The sequence below is a fragment of the Bactrocera oleae genome, chromosome 3, assembly GCF_042242935.1.
Source record: "Bactrocera oleae isolate idBacOlea1 chromosome 3, idBacOlea1, whole genome shotgun sequence".
Classification (NCBI taxonomy): Eukaryota; Metazoa; Arthropoda; class Insecta; order Diptera; family Tephritidae; genus Bactrocera; species Bactrocera oleae.
In genome coordinates this window covers 68,779,243-68,803,495 of record NC_091537.1, presented here as the reverse complement: position 1 = coordinate 68,803,495, position 24,253 = coordinate 68,779,243, and the positions used below count along the sequence as shown (strand labels likewise).

General features: G+C 35.0%; 5 protein-coding genes across 8 annotated transcripts; 2 read left to right on the top strand and 3 right to left on the bottom strand.

The window, feature by feature from the left end:
• The first annotated feature begins 1,732 nt into the window (after positions 1 to 1,732).
• LOC106617692 (serine/threonine-protein kinase 11-interacting protein) lies at positions 1,733 to 14,118 on the top strand. Of its 4 annotated transcripts, XM_014235058.3 has the most exons (12): positions 1,734 to 2,135; positions 2,219 to 2,476; positions 3,255 to 4,607; positions 4,668 to 5,162; positions 5,967 to 6,084; positions 6,149 to 6,284; positions 7,616 to 7,745; positions 8,470 to 8,667; positions 9,059 to 9,127; positions 10,572 to 11,333; positions 12,123 to 12,578; positions 13,183 to 14,118. In XM_014235058.3, exons 2-12 carry the CDS (start codon positions 2,383 to 2,385, stop codon positions 13,638 to 13,640), a joined length of 4,269 nt encoding a protein of 1,422 aa, XP_014090533.3. In that variant the 5' UTR covers positions 1,734 to 2,135; positions 2,219 to 2,382; the 3' UTR covers positions 13,641 to 14,118. The 4 variants fall into 4 exon arrangements, with proteins under 4 accessions (XP_069962896.1, XP_014090536.3, XP_014090533.3 ...); XM_070106795.1 differs by having other exon boundaries at positions 1,733 to 2,135; positions 3,255 to 5,162; XM_014235060.3 differs by lacking the exon at positions 9,059 to 9,127 and having other exon boundaries at positions 1,735 to 2,135.
• Positions 14,119 to 16,489: 2,371 nt separating this feature from the next.
• thoc5 (THO complex 5) lies at positions 16,490 to 18,670 on the bottom strand. The gene has a single exon (XM_014235048.3). It carries the CDS (start codon positions 18,545 to 18,547, stop codon positions 16,604 to 16,606), a length of 1,944 nt encoding a protein of 647 aa, XP_014090523.2. The 5' UTR covers positions 18,548 to 18,670; the 3' UTR covers positions 16,490 to 16,603.
• A 348-nt stretch (positions 18,671 to 19,018) lies between these two features.
• On the bottom strand, positions 19,019 to 19,966 carry LOC106617690 (transmembrane protein 138). Its single transcript, XM_014235054.3, has 4 exons — positions 19,746 to 19,966; positions 19,605 to 19,677; positions 19,338 to 19,509; positions 19,019 to 19,261 (listed from the first exon to the last, which is right to left on the bottom strand). The coding sequence occupies exons 1-4, from the start codon at positions 19,877 to 19,879 to the stop codon at positions 19,152 to 19,154; spliced, it is 489 nt and encodes a 162-aa protein (XP_014090529.1). The 5' UTR covers positions 19,880 to 19,966; the 3' UTR covers positions 19,019 to 19,151.
• Positions 19,967 to 20,291: 325 nt separating this feature from the next.
• On the top strand, positions 20,292 to 21,272 carry RpL24 (ribosomal protein L24). Its single transcript, XM_014235064.3, has 3 exons — positions 20,292 to 20,417; positions 20,577 to 20,652; positions 20,715 to 21,272. The coding sequence occupies exons 1-3, from the start codon at positions 20,413 to 20,415 to the stop codon at positions 21,102 to 21,104; spliced, it is 471 nt and encodes a 156-aa protein (XP_014090539.2). The 5' UTR covers positions 20,292 to 20,412; the 3' UTR covers positions 21,105 to 21,272.
• LOC106617694 (protein disulfide-isomerase A5) lies at positions 20,915 to 24,039 on the bottom strand. The gene is made up of 4 exons (XM_014235063.3): positions 23,825 to 24,039; positions 23,123 to 23,768; positions 22,446 to 23,054; positions 20,915 to 22,386 (listed from the first exon to the last, which is right to left on the bottom strand). The coding sequence occupies exons 1-4, from the start codon at positions 23,849 to 23,851 to the stop codon at positions 22,100 to 22,102; spliced, it is 1,569 nt and encodes a 522-aa protein (XP_014090538.2). The 5' UTR covers positions 23,852 to 24,039; the 3' UTR covers positions 20,915 to 22,099.
• Positions 24,040 to 24,253: the final 214 nt, after the last annotated feature.

The following is a 24,253-nucleotide window of genomic DNA, read 5'->3' as shown; positions in this document are numbered from 1 at the left end:
TTAAATATCATCAAATCAAATCAAACGCCAATAAAGTTGTCGGAATAAAACTTTGCACAAATGATACCCTAAAGGTATGGCGACTCATGTCTAAAATAGGTCGAAATCGGATCATGACTTATCAAGCCCCCAGGTACCGAATATGTCACCCTGAGTGCCAATCTGCGACATATATCAATGAAACGTCTTTTTTTGGGAATAATGTATCCTGGTGATAAAAAAAAAGGGTAAAATCGGGTCAATGCTTCTCATAGACCCCATATACCAAATATAAGGATTTTCAAGTTTCAGGTTGACCTTATAACATATACCATATATCATTTAATATGTGAGTTATCTTAATGAAACTCAGAGAGCATTTTTATCTGGTAATAATAATAAATAGACAAAATCGGGTCAATACTACTTGCAGTCCAAATATATCAGATAAAAGTATTTCAAAACTCTTTATATTTTTATTTCGGCCGATGTATAAGATGTCTTAGCAAAATAAGTGAATATATAATATAATTCTGGATATACTATAGTTTGATGTTGAAAATGTATGAAATCGGTCCGCGAATTACCTCAACTGCTATATACTATATATAATCATTAAAACCGTTATCCTAGCAAATTGTATACCAATATATCGTACATTGTATGAGATATACCATATTCTGGAAATTTCATGGAAATATGTCCTATTGCAATCAGTTCAGACCTTCCACGAAGTATATATACTTGTCTGTCCGTCTGTATGTACCCGAACTTGTACCTCGGTTTTTGAGATATCGTTCTGAAATTGTGCAAACGTCCTTTTCTCCCCAAGCGTCGGAATCACCGATATTGTACTGTATAGCTGCCATACCAACCGACCGATTCAAATCAAATGTGTGGAAAACTGTTTTATTTGACAAAATATCTTCACGAAATTTCCAGGGCAAAGCTACAATCTCTGATTATATTGTTCTTGTCGGAGCACCATATTGAAATGTACCTATAAAGGGTATTACTCTGTAAACCAGCCGGTTAATTACCCAACACCGCGGCCAGTAATTTCAAGTTACCTGAAACTCTTGTGTACGTACGATTGTTCATCCCTTTCTTATGCAAAGTCGCAACTTATTTCAAAGTGTTTGGATATCGGTAGCTGTGACTTGATTGGTATATAAATAGATAACATCCGAAGTTAAACTAATCCATTTGGCAGCCAATTTCCCAGTTTATCAACTAAAGATACAGACCAGGGCTGAAGCCTTTGAAAGTAGTAAAGATTGAAAAAAATATATAATAATAGGATGAAACCCATTGGAAAAGTTGTACTTTTTCACATAACCTCAAAATTTATGAAAAAATTTTAACAGAAAATTAGAAATATGTAAGCCCAAACCTTCTACGACATTAACAAGGATAATATATAAGTTGAAAAACGTGATTTCCTTATATATTTTAGTATACGTTATTCTTTGCAAATAATTGATACTAATATTATAACTAAAATATTACAATATATTTATACAGATACGTTTTTATGTATTTTATGTTTAAAAACTCGTCAAAAATTTACCACAATCATTCAAAAAAAATTACTTATGAAAATATATTAAAATATTTTTGTACGAATACTTTTTCACGTACCTAATTTTTAATAACTCGTTGATGTGCATATGCAACCCATTAGTTTAATGCAACACTGCAAGCGGACAGCTGTTTTCAAACAATGACAGCTGTCAGCTAGTAACAAAGCCAGCAAACAATACGAAGGCATAAAATAAAAACAACATTTTATTAATACTACATAGAAGTAAAAATACTAAACTAGCTGAACGTACTGATTAATATTATTATTATACATTGGCAACAATAATATGAATATAAGCAATTAAGAAATGTGCAGACAACTGTGTGTATACAAACGAAAAAAAGTGCGAAAATATATAAGTAATATGAATAAGACAATAGAAATGTAATGTTTTTGTGGTCATTGCCAATGTTTTCCTGTTGTTGTATACGTAATTCTTCCATGGTCATTGATATAGTCATCTACGTTTTATCTTTCCTATAAAAAAATATATGTGATGTGTACGTTGTTTTAATGATAAACGCGGAGGTGCGGTTGCGGTAGGTGAAGTATAATAACAATTCGAATATAGGTAAATACCATATTAATATACATACATATTTACACATATATAATTCTGCTTAATAAAAACGTGCCATTTTCCTAAAATTCAAGGCGAACAAAGAACAGCGACGAAAGCGGTATTCGCAATTAATGCTATTGATATTTGCTGTTGAGTAATTTGGAAACTTGTTGCTGTGAAAACTATCAATTTCGCCTCATTAAAAAACAACTCACGCTTTAAGGCTTTTACGCATTACTTATGCTTCAAATAAGGAATGATGGATCCACAAAAAATAACTGAACTGGCAAATTTACTACGCAAAAATGGGGATAAAATATTGAATTCGGAGTTTTCGTTAAAACTATCAGGTATGCAATTTACCTATTTTAAATGTATTAAACAAAAATAAAATGTAATGTTGATTTCTTTGTTGCAAGCATGATTCATTTTACTTAGTAAATATCATCTTTTAACAAATGGTAATTTTTCAATGTTTTGATTTTTAATTTATTTTCTCAATTGTTTCGTCTGTTGATTGTTTTGATTTATTTTTAGCGCTGCAATTTGACAGTTTATTTTTAGATTAGCATATGTTTTAACCTTCTTAATTTTGTATATTTTTACCAACAAATACAGCATATAGTTACAAAGTTAAAATATAAATCGGTGTTTTGCAAAATGTTATTGTGATATATACCATAAAAACAAACATTGCGGTATAATTAAAGTGACTTTTAGATATATTTTCCTATTTACATCTATAAAATACTAGCAATAGTAGATTTTGCTTATTTTTGGTTTTGCCCTAGTGATTACACTCTTTCTTTAGTAATATTTTACGACATTTACGGTAACTGAAAATAACATTCATTTAATTGTGGTACTGTGTCGCAATTTGCCATCAGAAAATTTTATTACAAATAATTGCATATATACAAGTATGTAAGTGCTGATTAGGATTGTTGTTATTTTGCTTTTTTTATTGTCTCCTGCGCCATTATACTAGTGCTTAAAATAGGGCAAGCTCAAAAAGAGCACATCAACTTAGGCGTTATCAGTTACAATTGCTTCTGTAACCGATCATGCAACGCCTTAATGATTTTCTAATAATATACAATTAATTACACATGTATGCAATATTTACAGGTTCACTGCTACGCGCGCTAAATGACTCATTTACGCTTATCACAGATGGCGCTGCCGAAATCGGTGCTTCGCCGCAGACGTTCCAAGTCGCCAAGACGGTCAATTCAAGATCGCCTGTTTTCATCGATTTACAGCTTATTTATGATTTTGTACAAAAAACACCGTTACTCTGTATCATACACTATCCCACAGACGAATACTTCGATGGCACAATTGATATCAGCAAATTTCGTGCCTTGCGCCGACTCGAAGTGCAGAAGACAAATGTCCGGCAAGTGGTCGGTATACAACGATTACGTGCGCAGCTGCAACAGCTTATTTGTGTGAAGAGCTTGACGGATGTGGAAGACGTTATAACCCGATGCGGTGGCGACAACTCAAATGGCTTTGTGTGGAATGAGTTGAAAATCGCCGATTTTAGTTACAATAATCTGCAACGCATTGATAGCGCTTTAGAATTCGCACAATTCTTGCAACATCTTAATTTGCGTCATAATAAATTGCGTAGCGTAGAGGCCATCAAGTGGTTGCCGCATTTAAAAACTTTGGATCTAAGCTACAATTGTTTGCAATGTGTACCGCAATTTCATTTAGACGCCTACAAGCGGCTGCAATCCTTAAATATGAGCAATAACTTTGTTGAGGATCTAATGGGTATCGCGAAATTGGAAGCACTCACTGATTTAGATCTATCTGACAACTGCTTGCTTGATCACTCGTGTTTATTGCCCCTCAGCGCGCTTATCACGCTAAACTATTTGAATTTATACGGCAATCCATTGTGTTGTCATCCCAAGCATAGACTAGCCACTGCACAATTTCTACACAAAAATACCGCCACTGTGAAGTTCTTACTTGACTTGGAACCGCTTTCAAAGAGTGAAAAATCTGTAACTGGCAGCCAACAACTGCGACACGTAGGTGCGCTCAATCGCTATGCGCAAAGATCCTCTTCTACCTCCATTAACAGCAGCCGTGTACCATCCACAACACACACGCCTTCATCTAGTGTGGGATCTTTGAGTTCCTTCAAATTCAATGTTAGTTCTACGGGCACACTAGATAGTGTTAAAACAACTAATGGTACAAACGGCACGCGAAAGTCATCTTCGAAAACACGTACAGTCGATATCATTGAAGATGAAGGTGCTATTGCGCAGACAACTGACGAACGCGATGAAGCAGTGTTAGCCCAAAAATTAAAACCAGTTAAAGTAACACTGCATAAAGTAGACATATCAGAACAAGACAGCCAACACTTAGAGGCGAAAAAGCAAATTGAAAACCTACGCGAGAAATATGGTGTCAATTGGTTACAATCCGGCAATGCGGAAATGATACAAAGCGCCTTAGGTATTTCAGTAACTAGGCAAATTATGACCAACTTACCATTGATAAAATTTTACATTGCAGGCATGGAAACTAAAAGTAATACAACAGCAACAACAAATACTTCCAGACAACAGCTCGATGATTTTCTGGGGGAACTTTCTGAGTCGGCGCTTGCGTCAACACGTACCAAGCCACAATCACAATATGATACCAGTGAAACGCTCGACAGCTCACTGCGTTCATCAACACCGCTTTATGATAGCCATTTAAGTGACGAAGTGCCAAAATTAGAAGTGCTTGCATCGCCAATTAAAGCAAATGGCCCTAATGACAATAATGATGCAACTATGTATCAAAGTATGAATAGTACCATCTCGTATACGAACGAAAATCATACACTTTATAGATCGGTAAACGATTCCGATAACACATTAATGCAAACGGCAGCAGACTCTTTAAGCTTCGCTTTGGAGCAAGCAAATATGAGCGATGATGCTGAGACTGAGGTGGAGATCGATGATGAACCGCCACATTTGAAAAACGTGTATTCAAATGCAACCGTTGTAGAGCCGGATGGTATGAGTAATGCAATAGTTTGAAAATTTATTATACCCAGAACATGTCCGTCTTTATATACGATAGCTAATCCCTGCCCTTATATCTACCATACAAACTAGCCAATAGAAATCGAGTTCTTGTACTCTAAACCTTTTTTTTTTTTGGCAATATATCTTGACGAAATTTGGCATAAATCATTATCCAAGACATGTTGTTGTTATTGTTGTTGTAGCGGCAGAATTTTGTCGAGTTGACAGTCCTTGGCCGGAAAAAATCCGGGTCCGTTCCGGTTACGTAGACCCGACTGTTATGGAAACGGATTATCCAAGACATCACTACAACCTCTGAACATAATGTTCAAATTAGACGACTATAGCATATAGTTGCCATACAAACTGACAGATCCAAAGCAAGTTTTTGTATCAAAACCATTTTATTTGACTAGATATCTTCACAAAATATTGCATAGATTATTGGACAAGCCAACGCTACACTCTCCGAACAAATTGTTCAGATCGAACCACATATAGTTGCCTGACAAACTGTCCAATAAAAATCAAGATAAAGATCCTTTTGTACTCTTTTATGCTAAGAAATGCACCTGTGAAGGGTATTATAGCCTCATGGCCAAAGTTAACGTTTTTTTCTTGTTTAAATTTTTCTTATTATTTATTACATAAAATACATAAAATAATTTAAGAGTTTGTGATATCTTAACAAGTTTCCCTTCCAAATTAAAAATATTTTAAATGTTTACATTATAATTTTTTAAAGAAATAATTTTCTTTATTTAAAAAAAAAACTGTGTTTCCTTTTTTCCAGTCTCTGAGCCTGAGGACGATGAAATAACATATATAGTTTACACTATGCCACGCAATGAGGCCGTATTCCTAACCATATCAGAGAGTTATTTGCGCGTACGTGATACATTAACACAAAAGTAACTTATTACAATATTTTTATTAATATTCATGTATATTAAAAATATTTTATTCGTATTTAAGAACCATAACCAAGTGGAGCTTAAAAATTTTAGAATCCTGTGATCGCATAAAATCAAATACGATACGTATAAATTTTGATACAATCAAAGCAGATAAAAAGGAACGTATCTACACCGTTGAAGATGGCCTATGTCAGGTAAGAACGTATTTTGTATTATTGTAACTAATGTTATTGTAACTAACGAAACTGCTTGCGATTGAGTCTTTCATTTTACAATTACCTTTCCCACGACAGTCGGGTCTATGTAACCGGAACGGACCCGGATTTTTATCCGACCAAGGACTGTCAACTCGGCAGAGTTCTGCCGTTACAACAACAACAGCAACAACCAGAGTTGTTTATTTTTAAATTCAAAAATCGGAATTAAGAATTAAATTTTTAATTCTGATTTTGGAATAAAACATTTCAAAATTTTTATTGAAAATTTAATTAAATTATTAATTTTTTATTTCGACTAAATCTCAAGAAATTTCGGTAGTTCAGATATCTGACACAACCTTGAATTGACAATGTTATTTTTTATCCCAAAATCGGAATTACAAATTAAGAAATATTTTCTAATATAAAAATTGAAGTAACAAATGAAAAAAAATATTTTTCAAATTAAAAGCTGAAGTGAAATGTGACAAAAAGGAAATATTTACATATTCCTAACTGAACAACTATACTTACAAGTTTTTAAATGTAAATAAAACAGAATCTTTAACTGTGTTGAAATTTTATTTAAAAAAAGCTTTCCTTTTCAAAAGATAACCAAAGTGGTAGAACACGAAAAATGCAAACGTGGAAAAATGTGCATTTTAAACGGATTTTTTTTAATTTTTAATTTTAGACTTGGGATTAAATTGTTTTTACTCTTTAATCCGGTATTTAGGATACCAATTTTGTAATGTACTCGCATAAAAATTGTAATAAATATTTAAATCACTAAATATACGATAATACGTCGGAAATTTGATTTTTTTTTTTGTAACTAATTTAAAGTTTTATAAATATTAGCTGATAAGTACGAGTTATTATACGAGGTGCGTTCAAAAGAAAATGTGAGTTTTGATTTTTCGCGGGCTGTGTACATTCGGTTATCTATATTTTGTTTTTGTTTTAATCGGACACATCTGTTTATCATGTGCTTGCATTAGGAGCCAATTTCGATTTATAGTTTGTTTTTAACAACAGAAAAGGTTAGCCACGTTTTTATGTATTCTTCGATTTTTGCTAAGCGCATTTCAGAAGTGCTTCGAGGATTGGAAAAAGCGTTGGCGCAAGTGTATTATATCCGAGGGGGACTACTTTGAAATGGACAAAATAGATATTGATGAATAAATAAGTACTTTTCAAAAGAATTCAAAATTCAGCGTTTTCATTGAAAACACCTCGTATTTTCTTGAATATTTTATTAATTGAAATAAATATATTTATAGTAAATGAAACTTATTAAAATAATTTACTCTCTTTAACCTCTATAGGAACTTGAACGCAAATTACGCGACATACTCTCCCAACGCGATCTCACCGAAATGAATCAAACCGTCTACCGTTGTGTAAATTGCACCTGTCAATTCGCAGTGGAAACTAAATATAAGCCGCAGAATCATGGTGAGTTGGCTTAAAGTGAAATGTATATAAATCGTACATACGTACATCCTGTGTAGTAAGGTGTCCGTTATTTTCCAATTTTGTTCCTCTGCCCTAAAATATTTATCTAACGTTTAAAACTTCTATTTTTAATTCAAAACGTTCCTAAATCATTTTACTCCTCCCTTATATTTTATATGGGATATTTGGATATTTTGCAATAAATTTTTTATCTCAAAAACAATTAAGCCTACAACTTTGAAAAAGTAATATTCGAATGCAAAACTCTCCGCTATACAAAAAAGTTCCTAACCTTTTTTTTCATAAAAACATTCCCTTAAAAGTTATATGCAGTTTAAGTTATGAATAAATGTACTGTATTCTTATAGTGCACCATGTCGTATGGGCAACACAGAATGTATATGGTAAATGCTCAGGACATTTGATGTATAACTTTAACTGCGCATAAATTTTATAGCAATGTTTTTATAAAACGAAATTCATAAATATCATTTTGCAGAGAGGAAAATTTTGTTTTCGAATATCACTTTTTCGGAGTTTTAGATTTTCTTGCTTAATGCAAAATATCAAAAAATCCAATGTTAAACATTTGGGAAAAGTAAAATGATTTAGGCAGAAATTAAATTAACGTTTGTAAAAACAATCTTCTTGGGAAATAGCATACACCCTAATGTACAAACATGTATGCTGTATTATAAAAATGTTCCTATGCTCTATTATACAGGAATTCATTGCCCCGACTGCAAAAGCAGTTTTGTTGCTGAAATACATGATATCCCCAAACCGCCAATTGAAGCAGCTGCTGAGAAACTATCGCCTGCAGCTATTGTCGAGGAAACACCCATATACGCGAACACACCGCCGAAAGTAGCCAGCCAGACCACGGCAAATATTGATGTTGCAAATGATGCAAATAGTATTGGTAAGTCCATAGCGTGTGTATTAGTTTCCTAATATATTATTAATTTTGGTGCTAGCTAATTTTATTTTGTTACAAATTTTTGTTTTTTCCGAAACCGAAAAAAATGTAACTATTTTGGTGCATTGTGTTTTCCAAATGTAGATATGTATGTTTGTAACTATTTATTAACATTTGTAAAATTTTATTTGTATTAATAATTTGATTATTTATTAGTATGTATACAATGCAATAATAATTTTATTTCTTTTCTTCATTTGCATGCCGTACTACGATGCAAACAAACCAAAAAAAAATCCACTCAACTAACAAACAATTATCTTGTGTACTGTTTTTGAATCACAAATTCTCAAATTATAAAAAACTACAACATATATAAACTGCATTGCTAAAGTTAAAGGATCCAAAAGGCTTACTGCAATTAACACAACCAAGTATAGGAATCCACTACAAGGGCTGAAAAGTTAATATCAATTTTATTTGAACTATTAAAAATAGAATTTATTAGCAAAAGCAGCATTGATTCCTCAAAATTTTTGCAATTGTTAGTTTTAGAAAACGATTTTCAAGTTAAAAACAATATTCGATTGCCCCCAATCAATGCTACTTAAATTATTTTCATATATTTGTACTTACATTTTAAAATCCTGCACCCAAACTGCAGTGTGTGCTAGTCTATTATTTAACAATACCGCAAGAAAATAAAAAAAAATGCTGTAGAATAGTGCCAAATATTGCATTAAAAAATAATTTAATTTATATTTGAATTGAAAGTTTTTTTAATTTGTAATCCCGAAAATCTTAATAAAATTAATAAATTTTAATTTTAATCACAAATTCCGGATTGAAAAAAAATTTTTTAATTGGAAAAAAATTAATCCCAAACAGATACGATAAATAATAACTTAAAAATGTAGAGTTTTCATTCAAAATTTAATATTTTTTTTTTATTTAAAATTTTTTTTTATTTTAATTTTATTTTTTACTTTAACTTTATTTTATTTGTTTTACTTTTTTATTTTATTATTTTTTTACTTTATTATTTTTTTTATATAATTTTATTCTAAATACCGGATTAAAAAATATAAAAAAATTTTATCGCAAACTATTACTCTACTATTTTAGTTATCTTGAGAAATAAAGCTTATTTTTAATAATATATCAACATAGTTTTGCCATTTTTGTCATATTTATATTTTATTAATTTAAATTATCAGTTAGGATTATGTAAATCTTTCTTATTTATCCGTTGTCATTCCAATTTTTTATTTGAAAAATTCTTTTTATATTTCTTACTGCAATTTTTTAAATTAAAAAATAGTTTTTCAGTTTTTAATCCAAGATTGTTTTTTTATTAAAACTTTTATCTTGGATTATAAACTGAAAATTATTTAAAATTAAATAATGAAAATATTTTTTAATTTAATAATTGGAGTAACAAATAAAATTTAAAAATTTTATTTTTAATCCCAAAATTGGAATTTAAAATTTAAAATCTAAATTTTGATCCAAATTTTTTAATTAAAAAATTCGCAATTCTGATGTACATACATACATACATTTTATTTATGTATAACATATACTGTATAAGAAAAAATATAAATTTGATGTAGCATAAATATGGGTTTCAGTATAAGTTTTCAAAATATTTAACAATTTCCAGCAAGCGCATACTAATAAAACCAAACAATCAACCATTTAAAGCGCACAAAATTAACTCCAATAATGTAAATCACATAACAGCTTGGGTGCAGGGTACCACATACGTCATAACATAATGCAATGTTGTTGCATTTTACTATATATTTTTTCACATAAAAAATTAGTATTTATAAATGAACCTTTCTATTTTCACACCTACTTCTTCAACAACTCTATTACACCACATCCAACAACAAAACGTAAAGGCTCCGCGAATTCACTTAACGAATCCTCGTCCTGCTCGAAAATTACCAACTCACAAAACTCCTTCGATTCTAATCAATCGGTTGTGGGTAGCTCCAATACGGAACGTCAACAGGAGTTTACCGGTGAAAGCAGCGATGTCGATATAATTTCCAACCCCAGTCAATCTAGCATTGAGGTTTTGGATCAACACACCAGCCGTAAGGCGTCCGAGGAGCGGCGTCTAGCTCAACACATGTCAGCGCTGGAGGAAAATAATGACCTCAGTTATACGCAAAGTTTTATTGAACGAGAATTTGGTAATACCGCTATAGCGGCCGTGCTAGAAAATCAAATTGTTGAAGCTAAACAAAGAAAAATCACAACAACTACTCCTCCAACGAAAGCAGATCCACATGCTGAGGCATTAAGAGTAAACAGCAATCCGCCTGTCGCGCAAACTGTTACTCCCGCGCTGGCTAATTCTGCACATGTCCAACTCATCGAAAGCAGTTCATCAGGTTCGGTTACGGATAGTGTGTGTACTGCTTATGAACAACAACAACAGCAGGAACTTTTACAAAAGACATCCTCCTCCGATGAGTTGCTCTCCAAGAGTGCGGAGCAGGCAATTCTTAGAAATCTGCTAGCAGCGGAAAGTTTTTCTTCAAACTCACCAGAGCCAATAATAACACCAACAAAACCAGCAAATGGTTCAACTAATGGGCAAAGCACGCAGGCAACAAAAAAGGAAGAAAGCAGCAAAGTATCATCAATGTTTGGTGGTAAGTGCAATTGCTGTTCCTTAAGTGCGGCTAAATAGTGAGACTAAAGAAAGAACAAAACTTTTAAAATTGAAACTTAAAAGTTTTCTTCTATTTCGAGCTAAAACTAGGAATAAAGACGAGAGATTTCAATTTTACAGAGGATCTGAATAATATGTATTGAGATTTTAGCGTTACCTTGGACAATAATTCATCCCGAACTTTGTGAAGATATCGTGTCAAATGAAAACGTTATCCATACAAAGGTTTAATTTTTTCGTCCAGTTTGTATGTCAGCTATACAAGTATGCTATAATGATTCCATTTCGGTAGTTCCGACAAATTGGCAGCTTCTATGGGAGAAAAAGGACCTGTGTAAAATTTCAGATCCATATCTGAAAAACTATAGGACTAGTTCCCGTGTATACAGACATATTATACAGACGGGCATAGCTAAATCGACTTAGCTGCCCGCAGGACGGAGAAAATAAAAATTTGCAAATATTCTATAATTTTTTGGTTAATGTTTGTATGTGCATACCTTTGAAGGTCGACTATGGATATTTCATTTTTGGGTATTAAAAATTTGCGATTTGACCCCGAGTTTTGTACAAAGTGTGAAGTTATGACATATACTAAACACAAATGCTAAACCTTCTATTTTGAGGTTAACTTGAACTTTCTAAAAACTTCTTAAAATAGTGATTCATTTGAAAAAGAATTGCATTTCCAGAGCTTTCAGAGCGCATTCAGTTCACAGAAACCATTTAGATAGATAAAAAAAGTTAATATTTTTTATTTCTTTCACAGCTCTTGTACAAACCACCAACAGTCTTATGTCCAGCTCCAGGAAAACAAATTCGCAAACCGATCAAAAGTGCGAACCCTACAAATTTAATTATACAGACTTCAACGACGTGGATCATCGCCTTAAACTATACTTCTATCAGACGAAATTCGATGAGAATGAACAATTCAAATGGCTGGCGCGTGGACGCATATATAATGACAATACAAAAACACTATGCGCAGGCATAGTGGTGATGTCCACCTGCAAGTGCTATCTAATGGAAACATTTGGACCCGAAAATGAAGATGTTGCCAAGTGGTTGCGCCTACTGGTGAGCGTCACAGCAGATCGGTTGGAATGCATACAGTTGTTGCCCTGGAAACTTGGCTTGGCTTTTACATTACGCGACTGGGGAAATTTCCAACTTTTGCTGCAGGATATTCTGCGCACTGATAGTTTATTGCTATACTTTGCGAGTAAGTAAAATTAAAAAAAAAATAAAAAAAAGTTAGCTTCGCGTGCACCGCTTACAAGTTTAAATTTTCCTTACAAGAACTTGATATTGATCGGTCAGTTTGCATGACAGCTATCTGCTATAATGGTCCAATCTGAACAATGTCCTCGAAGATTTTACCGTTGCATTGAACAATAATTCATGCCACATTTCGTGAAGGTCAATTGAATAAGTTTGCCATGCAGGATTGAATATTATTCGATCAGTTTGTATGTCAGCTATATGCTATATTGCCCGATCTGAACAATTTATACAGATCGTACAGTTGCTGTAAACAATAATTCGAGCAAATTTCGTAAAGATATCTTGTCAAATAAAGAAGTTTTCCGTACAAGAACATGATTTTGTATGACAGCTATAATGAGCAGCTTTTTGGGGAGAAAACGATATGTGCAAAACTTCAGAACGATATCTCAAAAACTGAGCGACTTCGCGTATATACAGAAATTTTATGTGACCTTCGACATTTCCTTAAGGGTGTTACAAACTTCGTGCTAAACTCAATATACTCTGTTCGGGTATAAAAGAATATATTGTAAACATTATCTTTTGTATATTTTGTTCAGATAACTCGCTGCCGTCACTGTGTGAACTGAAATATCAACCAATCGCCGTGCTAGTGAAACGCATCAACAACGCTGTCAGTGATGAACAACTGAAAATGTGCGCATTACTTAATGCCTGCACTGTGACTTGTGGCCAAGCAAAGCGCAACTTGAGCACATGTACTCTCTTAACTACAGACACGCATCTGTACATCAGCTCCAGTAAATTTGATTGGCTTTCTACCTCAGAGTCAGACGCCGAACTGGAGATTTGTATGAAACAATTAATGTCAAATCTTGTTGAAGTGGAGCAAATTGATGCTAATACCTTTTTAATAAATTACCTAGACGAAACTCAGGATCTGAGTGAAATATGGCAGTGCACTTTTGAGACGCAAGAGAATGCCGACAGTTGCTTAAATGCCATTGCGCAATCATGGGAGAAACTGTTTGGCGTTTCACTCTTAAATACGACGTAAAAAGCAGTGGCTTTCTAATGCAATTTTAAGCAAATCTATGTATGTTAATGTATAGTAAAATAATTGTTTTTTTTTTTACTAATTCAGGATTATTGAATGTATGGTGCAGCGTAAGCTAAATTATTGACAAGGGTGTTAAACAACTAAATCCAATTGATGTAGTTGTAGCCATATGTAAAAGTAGGAAAATATAAAAACAAAAGAAATGATAAAATTATTATTAACAAATTCATAGACGTTTATAATGTATACAATGCAAATAATTTTATATACAAATATTTAATAAAATAGCATTAGTCCTTCGTGCGTACATATATACATACATATATTAACCATTTATCTATCTACGACACGCATATATATATAATATGTTCAATGGGCGTGTCTTGTGGTTTATAAAAATTAGTGTTTATTTTATCATTGTTTGACTTTTGTTCAATTCCATTTACTGCAAATTAAAATTTATTTTTAAAAAAAATCAACTGTTTTTGACGTTCATATGGCAGCTAAACATTATAGTGTACCAATCTGAATAATATATTCGGATATTGTAGTGTTGCCTCGGATAATAATCTGTGACAAATATCGTTACAATTCCCATAACAGCCGGTTCTGCGATACCGGAATTGACCCGGATTTTATCCGGCCAAGGGCTGTTATTTCGACGATCTAACCCTGTTTGGATGGGTAAGTTCTAGGTTAAGTTTGTCGTCATTGGAGCAACGCCTAGCAGCAGGGTTGCTGCGTATCCTCCTGACCCGTGCTGGCATCGAGTCCAACCCGGGCCCCGAGGAATTCTACTGCTGCGTTTGCGCTAAAAGGCTCCATCCAAACTCCACCTCGGTTAGGTGCAATACATGCAATGGATGGAGCCATCTTAAGACCTGTTCAGGCCTTAAGACACATAGGGAGTGGACCACGAGTTACGTGGGCCCATGCTGTCAACGCAATACTACGACATCTGCCTGAACGGCTGTGCAACCTGCACCATGTTCGCGCACTGTGCCGCCACTCCAGTCGAGTAGCCAAGAAAGGACCTCCACGGCCCTAAGGAGCTCACACAGACAACATAACTCCCAGTCTGACCAACCTCCCCCTCCAACCTTCATCCAGCTCCAATTCTCGTGCGAGAACCACCCAGCGACTCCTGGTTCCTCGCACAGTCTGTTCCGTGTGTAAGACCGTAATACGCCGGAATGTCACATCAGTCAAGTGCAATTCTTGCACTGACTGGTGTCACTTTCTATCGTCAAACGCGACTCCTACAATTCAACTGCAACGGACTTCAGAGCAAGATAGAGGAGATAGTTGCATTCATGAGCCGGGAGCGCGTAACGATAGCTGCGGTCCAAGAAACCAAGTTAAAGAGCCGCTCAGATCTTCTGAGTTGTGCAGGTTTCAACGTTTTACGTAAGGATCGCGAGCGAGATAATGGTGGAGGCTTAGCCTTCATATTGCACAACACCGTGCAATATCGTCTAATCGATGTTGATATCGACCGCAGGGACACTACCCTTGAATGTCAGGGTATAGCTGTCTGGTCAGGCGATGTCGAGCTCGAAATATTTAATATATACATCCCCCCAGTTACATGTTGCCCAACAGGATATCACCCGAACATAGATGCGCTACTTCGTGGTGAAAACCGTTTGGTGCTAGGCGACTTTAACGCGCATCACGATCTTTGGCATTCCTGCCTGTCAAACGATCGTAGGGGGATGGAGCTGGCGGAACAGATTGACGATTCGACATTCTGCACAATGAATGACGAAGCCCCCACCAGAATTATGGGCACCTGTAATAGCTTGCCATATATTACCATCGCTAGAGGTGGTCTGATAAATAGTATAACCTGGCGACCTATGCTAACTCTCGCATCAGACCATCTGCCCATAATTATCTCGATCGAGAAACCTCCTGACTTTATTTCTGTGGACAACCGCACTTTTGTTAACTTTAACAAAGCTAACTGGGTCGGCTTCACAGAATTTACCGAGAGCACCTTCAACGCACTACCCATTCCTACGGACGTCATCGTTGGCGAGCGTCAATTCCGCAAGGTGATCGCCGCTGCTACTGCTCGCTTCATACCCGCTGGAAGAATCGCGGAACTCTGCCCTAAATTCCCAGCCGAAGCAGCTGTACTAGCAAATGAGCGCGACACCTTACGCCATGCCGATCCCTGTGATCCCCGAATAAGGGATCTCAATTTGGAGATTCGGCAAATGGTAAACCATCATAAGCGGACGAAATGGATAGAGCACCTGAAGTCCTGCAACCTCTCCACCGGTGTAAGTAAGCTTTGGACTACTGTCAATTCGATGGCCATGCCTCCTCGGACCCGAAGAAGTACGCGAGCTATTTTAGCCGGCAGTTTACACTGCACTCTTCAACTGACAAGGCCAAACGATGTGTTACCCGACGTCTGCGCAAAATGCCAAAAGACCGCGCGCCACTTACTTTCACCGATGGGGAGGTTCAGATTGCCATCACAAAGGCCAAATCGTCTAAATCCATTGGCCCTGACGGAATAAGCATGCTGATGCTAAAACATCTAGGCTCGACGGGAGTAAACTATCTCATCAAGGTCCTCAACAAAATCCTCAAATCGCATGACACTTACCACCTCTTTGCATGCCCAACAAACCCCACTCATCTAACACCCTTCTCCCTATGGTCCGGCCCCGTCGAAACAGCTCGTTTCCTGGGCCTCCCGTTAGATGACCTCGACGACAACGAATCTAGAATTTATCACCCAAACGGGGACTAGGTAATCGTTACGACAACAACAACAACAACAACATCAACAAATATCGTTAAGTAATTTGTCAAATAAAAAGTTTTCCGTATAGCGATTCTGACAAATGATTATATAAACATTTTTATATTTATTTTATTTTTATTACAACCCTAGTCACAAGCATATAAACTGTTGAACAACAAATCTTATATACTATTATATACTATTGTTTAAATGTATTAACGGTGCCTCCTTCGATATAGCGATATGGTCTTGCACGTATACGTTTTGCGAATGCCTTTATGTAGTGCTTCTCGCGATGATACTCAACTGGATTGTACAGTGGTCCCTCCGTCTCCAAAAATATGTCAAAACTGTACATAGTCCGTACAAGTTGAGTCGCTAACAAAGCCAATGGATGTTGCAATTGCGACTGTGTCAACGAATTTGTCCAAAACTCCATCGATTTTACAGCGGCACTGTTCATAGCATTATGTTGACCATTCCAATATATGCAGATAAACCAATGAGGACTTTCGGTTGGAAATTTGCTACTTATGCTTACGAGACATTCCATTTTAGCAGAACCGCGTACGACTACGGCGCGATAGAATAGCTGATTGCCATTAACCAGGTCTTTATCCACATGTGGCGATGATGCCACATATTCCTCATAAGTGAGCGCTGTCCACTGTACGAGACTGCAAGCGGGACGTGTGGTAGGCAAGCGTTCATCTTTAAGATACATATCAATATGCTTTTGTACTAAAGCACGTATCTGTTTAATTAAGTTCAAGCGTGAATTCCATAATTGTTGTATAGATTTTATTAAATCGGGTATTAGCTTTTGCAATTTCGGCTGTTCTGTTGGTGGTGTGTTAGTAGCATTTGTATCGCCACCAACTTCATGAAAAACTTCAATACAACACATGGACTGCAGCCAGCGGTATGAACGTCCATACTCTTTAGCTTTTAAATAATCTAAACATTCTTTCGTTGTCATATTAATATTTTTCAACTCATATTCTGCCCCTGGCACTGGTATAGTATCGCCGACATCCTCATCATGCAAATATTTAAGCACATCCTGTGTGAGTGTTGCATCGGCGAAATTTTGTTCTGTTTCACCCAAACCTACCACCGTTGCAGCAGTGACAAAGCCCAAACGCTTAAAATAACGCAATTTAATTGCTATAGATTCTTCCGTGTTTTTCGTACCATTCCCAATCGTAAACCGCACCTCAAGCGGGTGTGGTTGTAAAACCCGCTTGCGTTGTTCTTGCATTAGGTCTACAAGTAAATCACTATTTCCGCCATGTGTTTTACGCTTCTTTGTAACGCTACCTACGTCTATCTCATCCGTGTCCGAACTGGCGCCACTCTTAATAGTCTCCGTCTGTGCTGCCATTTCCAATTGACGTACATCATCCTCACTACCCACTACAGTAACACAAACATCGCATTCTTTTGCTAACTCCAGTGCATGTAAATTCATATAAACTAGATAAAGTGGTTGTGGTAGCAACTGCACCAACTGTTGCAATTTCCAATCACGGTCCATGGGTACTTGTAGTGCATCTTGCAGTGGACGTGTTGCTTTCAATAGAGTGCGCAATGACGGTGCAAACGAAGTCAATTTTTCCGTTTTCAAAATAATATCTCTAAACACCTGTTGTTTAGTATTGAGCAGCTCTTTGCATTGTGCCGACAAATGTTTGCGTAAATTTAATTCGCGCTCGAGACGTGCCAAATGTTTGGCATGTCCTGACAACGGCGTCATGTCTATGGGCATTAAGGACTTATTATCCTCCGTTTGCAGTTGATCGTCTTCTGGCACCAATTCAATATCTTCATCCTGACTTTTAAACTTGTGACAGTAGCGTATCTCACGCTTTAAATGGTTAACCTCGTACAGTAAGTTCTGCAAGTGCAGGCGATTGCTGTCCACACGTACCTTCTCACGATGTAAATCTTCACGTCCGGAACGTAAATTGTATTTAACCATACGATTTACTTTTTTAATCAGCACGAAGAGCAGTGACGCGTACTTGCGCTTCTCGGTCAATTCATCTGCACGATCACGTTCGCCAGTACTGTTTTTCATTTTCAGCACTTCTTCGAATATGCTACGGAGTGTTTCAAAATTTTTATGCAAGGAATCAGCCATAATGCTGGTAAATAAATAAAAATTTAATAAAGTAAAAAATATCAATGCAAACTAAAGAAAGCTTTTTTTTTTGTTTAACAACCGGTGGTAGCACAACAAAATTCTCCGTTTTTTTCTGACAGATAATAAAACAGTTGTTACGGATTGATAAGTGTTGCATTTTTCGTTTATAAATTGGTAAATGTTTGGAAAGGTGTACTATATACTATAGTAAATAAAACCAAAATTTATTGAAAAATATCGTACTGCAAAAAATTATATGTAAAAAATATTTTTTCAATAAAAAATTTTTAATATATTTTTTTTTTTAATTTACATCGCAGTTTCAATTATGTTTTCGGTAAATGTATAGTTTAGGGCCAACAACGAAGGAGGCCGCGACACAAATCCGTGAGCGGAAAATGAAATTCTTACCACTTATATCATTGTGCCAAACTCTCAATCAATCTTTTTTTTTTTAAAGTGCAAACATTTTTGTACATTTTGAATAAGATAACTTTATTTTGAGCGATTACTTTATTTAAACGTAAATTAATGAATTATATCTTGTTTAACTACTCAACATTCAACATTAAGCTATTTAACATTCTCTCCTAGATGCGAATTACTTATCACTCAATTGTTCGGCAATCCAATCAATATTTTCCTCATAATAACGCGGATCGGATACAACTAAAGCCGTATGCTTACAGGTATAGTAATAAACAAAGGATACTGAAAGTAAAAAATACAATTGGATATAATTCAAAAAAAATTAAATTAAAATTAATTATAATATATGTATGTATACCTAGGCGCTGTACAAATGCCAATGCTGTTAAAGTGTTGGACCAATCTGCAGTTGGCACCCACATCACATTGTAAACAATCCATAAATGTTGCGTAGCCGAAAGTAGGAAATATGTCAGAATAGTGATTAGGAAGAACTTACAGTTTCGGAAAATTACAGAGGCACCGCCGACCTGGAGGTAAATAAATTGTTGAGATGTATTATGTTTATAGCAAAAATTATAATATAGAAACATTTTTATTTAAACATTTTGGTAGTTTTGCTCACCTCATAAACGCAAGTTGAATGCACAGCAAAAGTGAAGAACACATATTCACAAATAATGAAAACGTCTTGAATGCTAAGAAAAATTTAAATTCAATCTATTACTGTTATCAAAATTTAGTAAAATTGCAAAATACTACTTACACATATAATACAATAGAATATTGAAGTTTTTCACTCAGAAAAATATGCGCAAAGGTGTTGAAAAACAAATCCGCTAACAAAAATGTAAATTGCAGACATAATAATAAGGAGTAACGTCGTAAAGTTAACTTCATATTATAAACTTTAAAAAATTAACTTTAAATAAAACAAGTTTATATTGTTGCTTTGTTGATTTTCAACTCAATACTATGACGTCAAAGTGCAAAAAATATATTTTTTTGCAATGTATTTGTTATTGGATCCCTAATACAAAAACACTGCTCTGCACGCGCATGCGCTTCTTTAAAGGACATTTCTGGCAATATTTTATAATAAATAATAAACAATAATATATTTTTATGCAGATGTTCATACATACGATCAGTAATGGTTTTACTGTTGGGTACAAAATCAATTAATAGTTAACAAACTCTTCAAATTTATTTCCCCAACGATACCAGACCCTTATAAATCCTTTATAAATTTATATTAATAATTCTTCATATAAAACACCCGTTGAAACATATCCCCCATCCAACATTGTTCAGCTATCAGCCGCTAGGGGCTACGCTAAGCAATTAGCTTTCGCTGTCAAACTTTGACAATTCAGTGACAGCTGTCAACATCTCGTCCATTTCCGTTTCTTTCTACTGACAACAATAGCAAGATGAAGTAAGTTTATTCGCCAATTGTAATTTTTAATTTCTTTATTTTGCTAACATCACATACGAAAAGTGAAATCACGATGCATTTTCGTTATATTTGTAACAAAAAATAATTGTGCATAATGAAATTTGTGGCCAACTAATAGTGTTTTATTCGTTTTTGCAGAATCGGATTGTGTTCATTCAGTGGGTACAAAATCTACCCCGGTCATGGCAAGACCATGGTCAAGATTGATGGCAAGGTATGTAATAATTTTATTATTGTTTAAAATAGAGTGCTAACTGATTATTTTACATTTTGTAGACCTTCACATTTCTCGACAAGAAGTGTGAACGCTCCTACCTGATGAAGCGCAATCCACGTAAGGTCACCTGGACTGTTTTGTACCGTCGCAAGCACCGTAAGGGTATCGAGGAAGAGACCACGAAGAAACGTACTCGCCGTACTCAAAAGTTCCAGCGTGCCATTGTCGGTGCATCGCTTGCCGAAATTTTGGCTAAGCGTAACATGAAACCTGAAGTGCGTAAAGCTCAACGCGATCAGGCTATCAAAGTCGCTAAGGAACAAAAACGTGCCGCTAAAGCTGCAAAGAAGACTACACAGCCCGCCCAGACCAAGGCTAAGGCAGCACCAAAACAGAAGGCTGCTAAAGTGACGCAAAAATCTGCGCCACGCGTTGGTGGAAAGCGGTAAACTGTTGCAAACAGCTGAGACGTTTCATTTATCTTGCATTTGGAATATGAAATATAAAATAATTACATATACCGCAAGAGTATAAGGAGTTGATTTTCTAACATGAAAAATATAAGTGAAAATATAGAAAAATATCGTTCGAATGAAAATTTGTGCGCGAAAACAAAAGTGGAGTGACTTTAATTTAATATAGTTTAATAAATTAATTAGTGGCAAGTAATTGCGGTATAGCGAATGGTTCCAAGTGCAGTTAGAAATCTTCGAAAATAAATAGGAATTGCTAAAATAACAGTTTTAGGGACATACTTGAGGTCTATCTAGTTCGTTTTGAACTTAACATAATTTTAAAAATATCAAATATACGTAACATGTTGCAGCTTTCTTTACAGTCTTCTTGTTTTGATCGTATTTGCTAGTTCACAACTCCAATAGAGCCAGAAACAATCAATGAAATACGTCCAAACACTAGCACCTTCACTTTAATACTAAGTTGTCGAAAAATATTCATGTTTTGTTCAGTGTGTTCAAAGAAAAAGCTGTTGCTTAATAATGCTGATATTAATTACCGATTTTTTTGAAAAGAAAAGTAAAGAAGGAATGTAATAGTTGCACATAACAATAGTTGCCGTTCCTAAGACATTCAATTCTACGTGACCGCAAAGGCTATGGCTTTTTATCCTATGCAATGACGTTTAAATTGACAGCATTTTATAAAAATACTTGAAATCTAAGAAACATTTTATTTTAATACGAATTGAATACTTAACATGATAGATTTTATTTATCAAAATTCGAGAGCACTGTAAGAACAATCACACTTGAGTATATAAAGGATAACTTATAGATAATGCTCACAAGTATCAAATTTTAACTTAATAGTTAGGTAAGTATAAAATAAGTTTTAGATTCATTTGTAGATTACTTTCGCTGGGTAGTAGTTAATTTGAAATATATTTTAACAACTTATAAATTGAGATTACATAGTTATACTGAAATCACAGCTCATCTACTTTATGCTTGACATGCACAGATTCACTGGCCGAAAGGTTTGGGTTTGTCATGTAGGAAATAAAATCTTTGCTGCTGCGTCCACCGCTGTAATCGGCTTTCGTTTTTAGGTACGAAAAATAAAAAATAGTCGGATAACCATTAACACCATGAGATTTGCAAAGGGTTTGCTGTTTGGTACAATCCACAGCGGCAAGTACTATGCGTGGATCGTCTTTTAATGCCTTAGCAGCTGCACTAAATTCTGGCTTGGTTTTCTTACAATGACCGCACCCTGCCAAATAATTTTATTGGGAATGCATTAAAATAAAATAAATTTTTTGCTTTACTTACAAGGCGCATAGAACATCACAAGCGCGTGTTTTTTACGTTTCAATAATGTGTTGAAATTTTCTTCGTTCAGAAAGAGCACCTCACTACCCTCCTCTTCCTCCCACGACTTCTCCGGTGGCGGTGGTGGTGGTGGCTCTTTCGGATCTTGCATAAACTCAATTATTTTCGCTGCATCTCGCACGTTAACATCAAATTTGAAAACGCCATGTACAAAATATTTAAGCGTTGGATAGCCGCGTACGTTGAATTGGCCAGCAATTGTTTTCTCTTTAGTGGCATCTAAGGCGGCTAATATACCAGGAATTTTTCGTTCCTTCATAGTTAACGCTGCCTTTTCGTATTCGGGCTTCATGCGTTTACAATGACCACACCAGGGCGCATAGAACATAACCAAAACGGAGTTCTCATCCTTGAGTGCAGGTTCAAAACCTTGACTTGTTAAATGTACAATTTCAGAATTCGGATCAGCTGACCAATCAGCTTCTTTTTCCTTTTGAACGGGAGCTGCATCTGGATCTTTCATAAATGAAATAATGCCCTCTTTATTATTGTCACCTTCATACGTGCTCTTTAACTGTCCACGCTCAAAATACAATATTGTGGGAAAACCTAATGTTAAAAAAAAACCCAATAAATCGATTTCGTTTTATCGTATTTCCATTAAACACAGTTTTTACCTGTAATGTTATAGGCACGTCTTGCAGGTGCGTTCTCTGTACGCTCGACATCCATTGCAGCAATAACATAGTTTTTACCTTTTAATTCTGTTGCCGCTTTAGAATAATCGGGTTTTAGCCGCTTACAATAGCCGCACCATGGTACATAGAACATTAGCAACATTGGGCGCGTATCCTTCTGCAGGTGACGTTGGAATGATTTGTAGTCATCAAAGTGTAGCACGTCTGCACCATCAGGATCTTCTTCCCATGGTAAATCACCGGTGGGGTTTCTCATGAAATTTACCATTGACGCAACACTAACTTGACGATCATAATTTTTATGAAAATCACCATCTTTATAGTGTTTAAAGATATAAGCGGTGGGGGAAACCTTTAACTTTTTACAAAGTTTCTTGCGCTCACTTTGCATACAGTCAATTAATACCATAGTACCTGTACCACGTACTACATTTGCTGCTTCACGAAATACCTTCAACTCAACAGGTGCTTCCTTCACCCCCGCAACAAACAACACCAATACATTGGTTTTTGTACGTATTAGTTTTTTGAAATCTTTAAAATCTGCTATATCCTCTACTACAGCATTTTTCGAGTTGGTCTTCGCTCCACTTTCTTTACTTAGCAACGCCAGCAATATGAATAACTAAAATTAAGCCTCGTTTAATAAAAATATATTTTTGTCATACATTTATCTCTTACTAGTTTACTCCACTTCCTTATGTACATGTTTTCGGCGAAAAATTAATCTTTACCAGAGTAGTGCATGTGTTTCATATAAATATACAATTCCTTTCCGTATATCGATTTTTTTTAATAGTTAACTTTAATAATAAACTTTTTGAACATAATAGCATAAAAATGAAAATAACTAAAGTAAAGTAGCTGTTACTTATACACCCACACAGCTGAGAGAAAATTTGATGACGTTAGAAAATGCCGTATAAGCAGCCGATAGAAAAGCCGGTATGCAGAGTTGCAATTAAAGTAAACAAATAGTTTGCTAAATGTTTATGTTTGAATAAACAAAAAAAAAAAAATTGCATGTATATATAATTTTTTAACCTGGCATATTCAAATATGTGAATTTTCTTTTTTGTGTTTGGTAAATATATAGTTTAGGTCCCCCAA